This window comes from Pelodiscus sinensis, chromosome 22 (genome assembly GCF_052426305.1).
Source record: "Pelodiscus sinensis isolate ZL-2025 chromosome 22, ASM5242630v1, whole genome shotgun sequence".
In the NCBI taxonomy this organism is placed as follows: Eukaryota; Metazoa; Chordata; order Testudines; family Trionychidae; genus Pelodiscus; species Pelodiscus sinensis.
This window is the reverse complement of record NC_143073.1, coordinates 8,725,194-8,737,347: the sequence shown is the minus strand read 5'-3', so window position 1 is coordinate 8,737,347 and position 12,154 is coordinate 8,725,194. Positions and strand designations below refer to the sequence as shown.

Below are 12,154 nucleotides of genomic sequence, written 5' to 3'. Positions count from 1 at the left end.
GGCCACGTCCACCGAGCCGCTCAAAATGCATGTGGGACAGAAGAGTGACCCGCACATCGGCAGGGCGCACGTGACGCCTGGGTTGCTAGTAAGTGGAATTCAGGCAGCCTGGGCCAGGCCACCTCTCCAGATCTCTGCCAGCTGGTGGCCTTCCCATCTCAAATCCAACACCCACAGAAAGGAATGGGGAGGGGTGATCCCGCAGTAGCTCAGTGCTGGGTCCCTGTGACTTACCCTGTGGGATGGGGGCAGTGGTGCCCCGAACTCGGCTCCCGTCCGGACATGCAGCTCTGCGGTGTGAGTTCGGTGGGGCTGTGAACTCAAGCCAGCTGGCCAGTCGGGCTTGGCGGCGCTGGCACTGGCGGGAAGCAGCAGGATAGCTGGAGCGTTATTTTGCTGGGGTGGGCTCCCGCCGGCCCTGCTGCAAGACGAACCACACGTTCCACTTTCCCTGTTAATTTGCCCCTCTCTCCTCCATCCCGCGGGTGCGCAGTGAGCCGGGCCGTGAGCCGCATCAACGCTTCGATCCGCCGGGGGGCGGCGGTGGAGACGGCGCGAGAACTGAGGAGCCCCGAGGCCCAGCTGCCCGAGGTGTTTCCCTTTGCCGCCCCGCTGTACCAACGGGAGCTGTCCCTGCTACAGCAACGGCAGCCGCAGGTGAGGAGAGGCGGTGGTGGCTGACGGACGCTCAGGTCTTCACTGCTGTCCTGGGGGCCACGTTTCACAAGCGCGTGCTTCCCAGATGGCAGTTCTCGCTGGCTTGGAGGCAAGTCCACGGCTTGGAGGCAAGTCCACGGCTCCGCCCCCTTCTGCCCACGGCTCCGCCCCCTTCTGCCCACGGCTCCGCCCCTTCCACGCCCTCTGGAGAACTTGCCTGCCATTGTGGCCCCTGCCCTGGGCCTCCAGTCCTGCTGTGTTATGGCGACTGGCCTCTACCCAAGGCTTGCTCCTGCTTCTCCTCTCCCCCTCCTCCTCCCCAGCCACATGGCCCCAATTCCCACCCCCCTGCTCCCGGAGCACCAGGCAACTGCAGCCTCCTCTGGGATTCAGGAGCAGCTGGGCAGCCCCACCGCAGTCCCAGCTTTCCCGGCCGGCCGGGACATGGCAAAGCCACCACCCCGTCTCTTTGGAAAGGTAGCACCTGCCCTTGCCTTCATGACCTGCTGCTCATGTCGCTGGGGCATCCTGATGGCTTGTAGGACATCTGACCTCTTCATACGACTCTTGGCTTGGCAGGGTGGGCGATCGGCCTAGTGATTAAAACTCTGGACGGGCGATCTGGAGTCAATCTCTTCCTCTGTCGCAGAGGGCCTGGGGCAAGTCTCTCCGTGCCTCAGTTTCCCCCACTGTAAACCGATTCATGTCGGGTACTGTGGGGCTGGTGGCTGGGGACAGAGCAGGATCCTTGTTCTCCTGCTTCCTGCAGGGTGAGTTGATGCAGGAGGAGCTGTACGTTGCCGTGGAGATGCTGTCAGCCGTGGCGCTGATCAACCGGGCGCTGGAAGCTGGGGATGTCTATGGAGTCTGGAGTAGCCTGGTCAGCCCTGCCCTGGGCCTGTCCAGCCTTGAGGATGCAAATGCGCAGCGGTAATTGGAGGGAAAGGCGCCCCGTGTCTCGATTCAAGCTGAGGGACTTGGCCGTGATTGACTCAAAAGGTCTTGTGGCATTTTCAAAATGACAGATCCGGGGGGTTGAGCGGCGGGTGGAGCTGAGCAGGGTGATTTCAGAGGCCGTGAAACAAAACAAAGGACCTGCCGGCATCAAGAAGCTGAAGGGTTAAACTGTTGATAACCCAGTTCTGTTAGCGAGTGTCGTCTGGGGCTGGCTGTGTAGCCAGCCTCAGAGTCAATTGGACCCGGCTTTCCGAGAGATCTGTGGTTTCAGGAGAGAACCCACGTTGGCCTTCTGTTAAAGTTAGCGTTGAATTTGGGTGTGGCAGTCGGGACTCCTGGATTCCACCCGTAGCTCTTTTACTTTCCCTCTGCGTGGCTGTCACGGCTCTGTGCCTCAGTTTCCCCATTTGGCAAACAAGGCGACTGCAGCCCCTCGTAAGCAGGACCTTTCTGTCTCAGGCTAAGCAGCTGCTCTGTCTTTGACTTTCAGCTATTTTGAGGACTTGTTGAAACTGAAGCGCCAGGCTGGGGAATCAGGGGCTGAGTTCTTGAGCTGGAATGACCTCCAGGCCTGCGTGGACGCCACCAACGCGTTGGCGCAAGAAGAAAGCGACAGTAAGTGGCTCTTTACGCCTTGGCGCAGCGGGCTGCAGTGAGCGCGGACTCACGGCCTGTCTCTGCTCTCTCTCCATCTCCCCGGCACAGAGGTCCTCGCCATCAGATTGATCAACGAGGCGCTGGCGCAGAACGACCCTGAGAAAACGCTGACTGCTCTGCTACTGCCCTCTGCTGGGCTCTCGGCCGTGACACTCCCGGGAGCGAGGCGTTACCATGACGTGCTGAGCGCCGCGCTAAAGCAGAAAGCCCAGGTAGGACAGTCGCCTTTGTGCTATGGGTTGAACCTCTCTAGTCCGGCTCCGTTGGGATCGGACCGGTGCTGAACCAGAGAATTTGCCGGACCACGGGAGGTCAATATTGCCTAGCAGCATCACCAACCCTTCCAGGTTACTGGGCTCTGAGAAGACATTTAGGCATCAATTAGAGCTAAATAATAGCACACAATGCTGGGAGCCAGGGTTGGGATGCTATAAACAAACTTATGGGACTGTGGGCAACTTGGCTACACCCATGACAAATGGACAACCGGCTAACTAAAATCATGCCGGACCACAGATGTTGCCGGACCAGAGAGGTTCAATGTATATGGAGAGCAGCAGCCTGCCGGGCTGTGGGGTGCCTTAAGCGACAGCTTTTCCACATTAAAACCAGTGTGTGGCAGAAACCGATCCAGTCACTGATGTCTTTAATAGTCTCTGTATTGTGTCTCTTCACCCCCCCCATCTGTTCCAAGGTCAAGTTATGGATTTACAGGCTTAGCAGTGGCCTCTTGCACCGTGGCTTTGGGATTCTAACCCAGGGGCAACTCACTCCAGAAGGGCCCGCTGCACTTTCCAGAAAAGCCCTAGCAGCCTTTAAGCCCAATTTCTCGCACTCTGTTCTATGCTGCTTCTATCAGCTCCCCCTTCCCCAGAGGTGGCTGCATCTCTGCCTCGGTGCGGTTTGTGGCGCGAGTAGAGGTTCCACTGCTTATCCTCTTTGCCTCCTGTTCCGTAGGTGACCCGAGATGACGGAGCAGCTCTCTGGTGGGAGGAGATCCAGCAAGGGGTTTCCAAGGCTAATCGGGACACCGAGGCGGCTAGGAGAAGTAAGCGTTCGGAAGCTAACTGGGAGCAGGTCCAAGCTGAGGCTCAGCCCTCCTGCGTTTATTCCTCCATGCGCCAAGACACGCAGGACGGGGATGCTTGTCCGTCTCTGCTCCCACCTGTCTTGAGAGTTCCAGGGCTTGGGAAATTCTCATCGGAAGTCCCAAGGTGCTGGGATCAGGGAGGCCAGTGGGCTCCAGCCTCTCTAAGCACAGAATTCCTCTCTTTGAATTGAAATCAATTCAGCATCTACCTCAACCCAAATACCCTTGCCCCGCCCCTTCTCTGAGGCCCCGCCCCGCTCACTGTGGAGATGGGGTACAGGGGTGGAGGAAAGGGGATGCGTTGATATTAGCACCCTTCATCTGTCTTCCCCCCTCCCCCTTCCCAGCAAGCAGGAGACTGGGGGGAGGAGAGGGCAGTTCCAAGGCAGAGGGCAGGAGCAGCCCGCCAGTGCGCGGAAGGGCAGCTGAAGTGCTGGCACTTGTTAGCTTCCTGGCCACACCTGTCCAGCCCCCCTCTCCGAGTCAACTGGTACATTCAGATCTGTTGGTCGGTGACCACAGGGCTAGGCTTGGCACCTCTGGGATGCTGACTCCTGAGCCGCTGCAGTGAATGCACTGGTGATGTGTATGTGTGGGGTGCACACGGGGCCACAGGCACGCATGCATGCACACACCTGCCCAAGTCAGGAGGTGCCAGGCAGCAGGAAGGCTGACACCGGCTGTGGGAGGCTGTGCCGTGGCCCCCTCCCTCCACTTGCTGGCAGCAGATGCGGGGGAAGGTGCAGGCTGGGCGGCTCCAGCCCATGTAGAGCCAGTCCCCAGCTGTGCCGCTCTGGGCAGTGCTGGGAAGAGGCGTCGTAGGCGGGCGCAGGGGAGGGGTGGAGCAAGGGGCGAGGCGGAGCCCATGTCCCTTCCCCTGTCCCCAGTCGCCCCTGAGTGAAGGTGATTCAATGCTGTGCCGGCAGCGATCCTTCCCCTCCCCGGTCCTCCCATTGTCATCCGGCTTGGAGCAGCCTCCCCCTCCCAGCCCCCGATCTAGACCCCTGTATTTGTACTCTCTGGAACCCACGTTCTCCAGGGGTTCGGAGGGTTCATTTTCCTCTCCTAAACTTCCTGCAGCAGGTGGCTAACTACCCCTGGGAGTGGCTGTTGCAAACCGAACTGGGCTTCGGTGGCCGCAGGGGCTCCGCAAGGGCGTGTGGACAAACGCATCCTCTTCCCAAAGCTGCGTCCACGTTCCGGCCGCCGGGAAGGCTGGGGCAGTGGCGCGGCAGCCCTGCTCCCTGGCGGGGGCTAGGGCTGCAACACAGCAGCCCCGGCCCGCCACGTGGCCAGGAAGGATCAGGCTGGGGTGGGTGGGGCTTGGCTCCAGGGGCGGGGCCAGAACTCGCCTTCTCCAGCTGGGCCTTCACCCGCGGCTCATGCCCTCTTCCTTTCCCCGTAGTGGCTCTCGGCATCGCGGCCATCAACCAGGCCATAAAGGAAGGGAAGCCGGCTCAGACGGTGCGCGTGCTGCGGAACCCGGACGTCTCTCTGTGCGGCGTGGTGGTGGAATGCGCCGGGACGTACCAGGCCCAGCTGGCTGCTCTCCAGGCTGCCAGGAGGCAAGCAGGTAAGAGGCCCCTAATGCCTCTGACCTTGAGAACCGTGGTGGCAGGGGAGAGCCTCCAGCTGGAAGCGTCATGGGGGGAAGAACTCCCTGGTCCAGAGAGCAGTGGGTGCGTTCTGCGTCTGTACACCCAGAGCAAGAGCCTTCTCCTTTGCATCTGAGGCAGCTAATGCCCTTCCTATAGCAACTGTCTGTCAGCCCCTCACCGCGTTAGACAGACGTGGCCTAGTTCTCCAGGAGCGGCTTGCTACCAGCATCCCTCCATCCTCCGCGTCTCTATCCCGGCCGTGTGACTGCACCACCCAGTCCCTCCGCTGGCTCCCTCTGTGCCCCACACTCAGCTTGGCTGCCTACGGTGCCGTACAATGGTCTCTCCTCACGTCTGGAAACGCTACTTGATGTAGCCCTTCCGGCAGCCCCTGGGGGGTCCCAGTCGTGGATCTGGGGGGCTGGGGACAGGACTGTAGGAGCTGGCATAAATGGTTCATCAGCTGAGGGCTGGCTTCAAAGCTTCGGCGGAGGCCACTAAAATCCATTTTGCTGGCTGGTTTAATGCTGCGGATGCGTCTCTTCCTGCTGCGCGCGCACGCGCGTGCGTCTAGGGATGTATTCGAGCCTCCCTTCCCCTAACCCTGTCCCAACGGCCATGCGCAGGGAGCACCAAACACGGCTGGGTCCGACACCGCCTGGCAGACGGGAGCGAGTATTACTTCAGCCTGCAGAGCTTCGAAGGCAGCTGGGAGCGGCCCCGTGACTGTGTCCTTAACTCCACCCACCTCAGCCGGGAGGAAATCCAGGTGAGAGGGCAGCGGCTGTGCTGTATGCTGGCTGTGCCCAGGGTTCAGCCAGTTAGCCCACCGGGAGATGTCCCAGCACTTCAGATGTTAGTTAACGTTCATTCGTTCTCCAGTCCTCTCGTTCGACATGGAAGCTTGCAAGAGAGATCAGGTCCTACCACTGTAAGCCACCATCTCTGCTCTCAAACATCCGGTTCATGGGCGTTACCAGGCCAGATGAGACCCGGGGTCCATCTAGTTCAGTACCAGCCATGTCGGAGAGAGGTTCAATACTCCTATGGCTGGAGAATGTATAAAATAAAGTTGTTCAGCTTACAATTTAGAGGGGAGATTGGATGGCTTTCTCCTAAACTGGTAGCTGAAAACTTTTTGGTTTTTGTTTGTTTGTTTGGTGTGCTTTTAGAAAGATTGTCTTTTTAAAGAAGTTTTTTATATATATATTTGGTTTTTGGTCTCTCCTCCCCCCCCCCCCCCCCACACACACACACACACACAGTGTGATTGCTGGCTTCCCCCCCGCCCCAACACACACTCTGGGGCTGTTGCCCTCTTGGTTGTGGGGTTGCTGCCCCCCCGCCCAACTCTGGGGCTGTTGCCCCCCTCCCTGGTCTTGGGCTGGTGGGGGGAGGGGACTGGGAGCCGGAGCTGCCAGGGAGTGGTGGGGGGAGAGGATGGGCGCTGGAGCTGGTGGGGGTGGCCTGCTGTGTTGGCCACAGTGGGAGCCAGGTGGCAGAGCATGCCTGCAGGAGCTGGCGGGGGTGGCTGGCGAGGGCGCAGGAGAGGCAAGTTGAAAATCCCATGACAGACAGGCAAGAACGGTGATGGCTTAACAGAAAGCTTGTCTAATAAATAGACTGGGCTTTTGGAAGCACTAGAAACCCGCATGCTTCAGGGCATGGGACAATCTCTATCAGGGTCAGGAGGAAACCTCTCCCTGTTGTTGCAGGACAACCTGCTCTAAGGAGATGTTTCTTCCTGACCCTGATAGTGATTGTCCCATGCCCTGAAGCATGAGGATTGCTATTGCTTCCGAAAGCCCAGGTCTATTTTTATGCATTCTCCAGCTGCAGGAGCAGCATGTGTGCTTTTGGCTGTAACGCACTAGCAAAGTGTGGGCCTCCCTCTGTCTCTTGGCTGAACCATGTGGGACGTTTGAGTGCATCATGGACTCCGAGACAATGGAGCTGGTCCTTCCACTCAAAACAGCAGCAGATTGTGCTCTTAGGTCCAGGCGACTTGGGCTCGGTCCCAGCTGGAGGTGTTCCCTTCTCACTGGTGGATGGTGTACGTGGGTCTGGGGTGCCTATGAAGTCTTCTTGAACTCATCTGAGTGTCCTGTCTTTACAGTCGGCGATCACAGGAGTGACTGCGGCCCATGGCCGGGAGCGTCTCTGGGAATCCAACACTGGGCTCGTTGTGAGGCTGCAGGCCCGCATGAGAGGCTACCTTGTCCGCCAGGAATTCGAGTCCCGCAGACATCTGTGGCGGGAGCAATTACCGGCTGCCATCAAAATCCAGGTGACGAGCATTAGAAGGCTTATCCTTTCACTCTCCCGCTACTTTCTTCACGTGAGAAAGATTAGGGGCTAGCAGTGCCCGAAGTCATGAGATGTCAACAGTCGGATGTGTGTTGGGGTTCGCTTCGATCCAGCAGGAGGCCAGTTTCCTTTCCTTTTTCCCTTGGTTTTCCCTACTCACTCCCTGTTTGTCCCTCGCATCTATAGTAATTGTTTCAGGTATCCCTTAACCCAGGGGTGGGCAATAATTTTTGACTGGGGGCCACTTCAGACACTTTTTTTTTTAAAGTGACCTCAGGCTGCCCCTGAAGGGGTGGGGCCTCAGGTGGAAGGGGCGGGACCAGAACACTTCCATGCTTCGCCACCACAGACCCTGATTGGTCTGGGGATGGAGGAGCACACAAAGTCTTTGCGCCCCCCCCAGAGAGAACCGTCAGCTGTTCTGAACAGCTGTTTAGTATCCTCTAGGTACCTGTGCCCCTGGCAGTGGGAGGAGATTTTCCATGCTGCCCCCAGGTCAAGGAGGACTTTGTGGGCTGGATCCAGCCTGAGGAAGCCCTTTAGTCCACCCCTGCCTTAACGAATCCTTCTACAGAAATTTACCTAACCAATCCTAAGCTAATGTAATATGATTATCTAACCAAGTACGTCCCACCACCTGTATCAGTTTACACCCAGCAAAATGAATTCTACAGGAGATCAAAACCAGTGCTTTTTTTTTTTTTGTGACCGCATGCGCCGGACGGAAGCCCGCTTGGGACATCTGACAATTAAAAGGCTTTTTTTTTTTTTTTTTTTCCGCCTGACACATTTTCCCTGGTTGTGTACTGTCACTTTAAAAAAAAAAAAAAAAAAGCACTGACCGAAACAATCGACAAACCAGACAGATAATAGAAGGATGCGGAGTGAGTCCTTGCCAGGCAGAAAGTGATCAACCTAAGTTTCAATGATTGGCTTGGGATGTACCTTTCTTACTGGTACGGCTTTGCTATTGTATAGGCCTGTACACAAAGGGCGTTGTCTGACTGCAGAGCTGATGTGTACTGCATCCCTGTAGTGCTGGGCGTTCAGGATGTTGTACACCCCGTAGTACCCCTATATACAGCTAGAACACATTGATTATTAATCCTGCCTATTACAGCAGAGCCTGCAGACCAGGCAAGAACAGGGAGGCGTGTGCTAGGTGCTGTACCTGTAGTCACCCATCCCTGCCTCAAACAGCTTGCCATCCAAAAAGAAACCCGCAGGGAAGGTGGAATGCACAAGCAGAACGAATAATGCAATGGTGGCCGTTGAAGGCCTGTGTCTTTTCTGGGAAGCAGGGTCAGCACTGGTTTCGTAGGCTCTATTGAGGACTAAATGAGGCAGGATGAGCTGTCCAGTAGGGGGCAGCTTGGGAGAGGTGAGAATTTCCTCCCTCCCATGCTGTGAGCTGGTGCCTGTACACAGGAAGTGTCATGCTGTAGTTGATTGTGTGTGGCTTTTTTTTCCCCCCCTCTTTTGGTGTATCCAGTCATGCTGGAGAGGGTACAGACAGCGCAGAGTGTACCAGCAAAGACTGTGGTACTTGCAACAAAATACAGACGCGGTGATAAAGGTACTGGACCCTTGCCTGCTTCTCTAATCCCATCCCTCCACTAAGCCCTGCTCCTCTTTTTTTTTTTTTTTTTTTTTTTCCTCGTAGCAATAACGTTCAAGTTGCAGATATTTCTCCCATCTCGCTCGGGGAATCGCTGCCCTCCCTGTAGAGATGCAGCCTGCTCTGGGGTGGAACGTAGCTTCTGTGTCACAGCAACAATAGGATGGAAATGAATAATGTACAGGCCCTTGCCTCTCATTGCAGGAGGCAGAACGTACCTGGATGTTGACCCCAGTTGGGTGACATCCCAAACTCTGCTTGCAGAGAGTGCTCTCTGGGATTTTCATGATCACAAGTGGTTAAGAATCTTGGTCTTATCTGGAATCAGAAAAGACGCCCGTGGGAACCCTGAGCGTGGGGTAGATGGAATAAGTGAGCCTACGTGGAAATGGATCCAATAGGTGTCTGGAAACGTTGGCGGGTATTCTCCCAGTGCGTGGGTCAATTGGTCAAATCCATGTCTCTTCTTCTGGTCTCTCAGCTCCAGGCGTACACAAGGATGTGGCAAGCTCGGAAGAGGTACCAGGAACGGCTGCGCTACTTCAGGAAGCATGTGAGTGGCTGACCCGTGTGCGCGAGTGACCCTATAACCCCAGAGGCTTTGAAACAAGCCTCTTGCAAATGGATGGAGGGTACGTCCTGGCTTGAAGCAGGGTGGGGGTGGTCCCCCAGCTTACAGCATGAGCCAGCGTGCTTAAGAATAGACCAGGGTTTCCAAACCTATGGATCGGGACCCAAATATGGGTCACTATTACATTTCAAAAGGGTCGCCAGGTGGCTCTGCCCCCCCTCTTCCTACCTAATTTTTTTTTAATTGCCTGGGTCACCAAGTCTTCCTGAATTGTCAAAATGGGTCCCCATCTGGAAAAGGTTGGGAACCGCTGGGCAGGCTAGTCCTCCCGGGGACACTAGGTATGTACTCAGCATGGCTAGCCCATGCTGTTGTGGCTATGTCCTGTTTCTTGCGAGCAAGTGTCATGAGAGTTAGCGTGAGGTGTTACATCCCCAGCTCAAAGTGTAAATCTATCTCAAAAGGCCTTATCCCTTCTTCCTCTTCCATGGTGGGGAGACACTCAAACCCTCTAGTATCTTGTGCTAAAATCAAAAGGAGCCCTCGTAAAGTGAAACAGCAAAATAACTCTGTACTGTGTTTACGGCTGTTAGAAATCGTTTTAGTAACCGTGTAGCCGCAGCAATTGTTATCGGTTACTCGGCTACTAAAATGTTCCCCTGGAAGCAGGGCCAGCAGCCAGTGTGCTCCCAGCCCCGCTCCCGGGGAGCCCCTGCCACCCTGCACTGCTGCCTGCTGATACAGAGGCAGCAGTGTGGGTTGGCAGGCGGGAGCCAGCCCGTGAGGGGGAGCAGGCTTAAAGAGCAGACTGATACAGAGGCAGCAGCACAGTGTGGCAGGTGGCTCCCGAGTGTGCTCTTCATTTAAAACACAGACTGGCGGGCTGGGACTGAGCCAGTCTGAGTTTTAAATGCAGAGAACACAGAGCCTGGGGGCGGGTAACCAATAAGCAATCGCTATCAGTTAAATGGTCATCTGACTAGTCACGAACATCCTTAGTTGTGTCCCAGCATGGGACCTGGGTATGAAGGAAGAACCTTGCGTTCCTAGGTGAGGGACTAGAATCTGCCCCTGGGTTGCAAGGTTTCTATACAAGTATGCACCTGAAATGTACAAATCTGTAGGAAAGGGAGGTGGGGACATGTCCAAGTCCTAATTTTATCCATGTCTTGTGGTCTTTAAGGAGCTGGATTTTTCAGTCCAGACAGAGTGCTGTGTCTACACTGGGCCACTTATTCCAGAAAATCAGCCACTTTTCCGGAATAAGCTGCGAGCTGTCTACACTGGGCCCTTGAATTTCCGGAAAAGCACTGATGATCTAAGAAATCAGCTGCTTTTCCGGAAAAACTATGCTGCTCCTGCTTGGGCAAAAGTCCTTTTTCCGGAAAACTGTTCCGGAAAAGGGCCAGCGTAGACAGCACAGTAGTCTTTTCCACAAAAAAGCCCCAATCGCGAAAATGACGATCGGGACTTTTTTGCGGAAAAGTGCGTCTACATTGGCCACGGACGCTTTTCCGGAAAAAGGGCTTTTCCGGAAAAGCATCCTGCCAGTGTAGACACTCTTTTTCCGGAAATACTTATAATGGAAAACTACCGTTTTAATTGTTTCTGGAAATTCATGCCAGTGTAGACGTAGCCAGTGTGTTGCATTGGGGATTGTGTGGGAATTGCAAGCAGCATGTTTGCATTTGGTTGTGGGGTTTCTTTATTCCTAGCCCTGCTTGCCAGCTAGGGGGTTGTTGAGTGAGTGTTTGATCAGAGGAGCTTGCAAAGGTCCAGTTTAAAGCAAGGTGAAGTGAATGGAGCTTCTCCGCTTCAGTGAGCAGCCTGTGTTCTCATTCTCTCTCTCTCTCTCTCTCTCTCTCTCTCTCTCTCTCTCTCTCTCTCTCTCTCTCTCTCTCTCTCTCTCTCTCTCTCTCTCTCTCTCTCTTTGGATTCTTGTGTGTTTATCGCTCTGAATTCTAAGAAACAAAGTGGTAATGTTGCATCCTTCTAGCAAGTTTAGGTTTTTAAATGTGTGCATGTGCTGTGAACGCTACAGCAAGCACCCTGGCTCTGTAAATCAGTCCCCTTTAAAATCTCTGAAGTGTCCCACACAAGGTCACCAATTCCTTTTTAAAGTTTGGGGGCCCAGGATAGGGAAGCTTGTTAGAATCATAGGACTGGAAGGGACCTCAAGAGGTCATCGAGTCCAGCCCCCCGCCCTCAAGGCAGGACCAAGCTCCATCTACACCATCCCTGACAGATGTCTATCTAACCTGTTCTTAAATATCTCCAGAGAGGGAGATTCCACCACCTCCCTTGGCAATTTATTCCAATATAAACAGTGACCAGCTGAGCATCAAGTTCATTCAGCATGTTGCCAAATGGAGCTGTTCCTGAAGTAAGCCACTCCCAATAAGATCCAGGGTAAAAATCTTCAAAGACATCGAAGTGACGGTGGCTCCTAAGTCCTGTTGGCTTAGATGCTTTTGGAAGTTTTACCCGCTGCACTCTGCAAACCGATAAACCTTCACGCATGCCCTGTGACCTGAAAGAGAGTAAATCCATTTTACAGATAAGGGGAAACTGAGGCAGAAAAGGTCAATGGCTTGCCTGATGGCACACAGCCCCCCATCGAGGATTAAAACCCAACAACCCTGACTCCCTGTCCCATGCTCAGACCACTTCCTCAGGCCTCTGGCTAGGGGCTAGGAGTT

General features: G+C 55.2%; 1 protein-coding gene across 1 annotated transcript in view; it reads left to right on the top strand.

Annotated features, from left to right (window-relative positions):
• The window catches only part of IQGAP3 (IQ motif containing GTPase activating protein 3), a 56,220-nt gene that overhangs the window by 18,164 nt on the left and 25,902 nt on the right, over positions 1–12,154 (top strand). The window contains exons 12-21 of the mRNA XM_089772263.1: positions 494–657; positions 1,427–1,587; positions 2,105–2,229; positions 2,320–2,483; positions 3,229–3,319; positions 4,767–4,934; positions 5,586–5,728; positions 7,076–7,246; positions 8,759–8,842; positions 9,366–9,437. Of these exons, the coding sequence (XP_089628389.1) occupies positions 494–657; positions 1,427–1,587; positions 2,105–2,229; positions 2,320–2,483; positions 3,229–3,319; positions 4,767–4,934; positions 5,586–5,728; positions 7,076–7,246; positions 8,759–8,842; positions 9,366–9,437 (1,343 nt within the window). The remainder of the gene's footprint in view (positions 1–493; positions 658–1,426; positions 1,588–2,104; positions 2,230–2,319; positions 2,484–3,228; positions 3,320–4,766; positions 4,935–5,585; positions 5,729–7,075; positions 7,247–8,758; positions 8,843–9,365; positions 9,438–12,154) is intronic.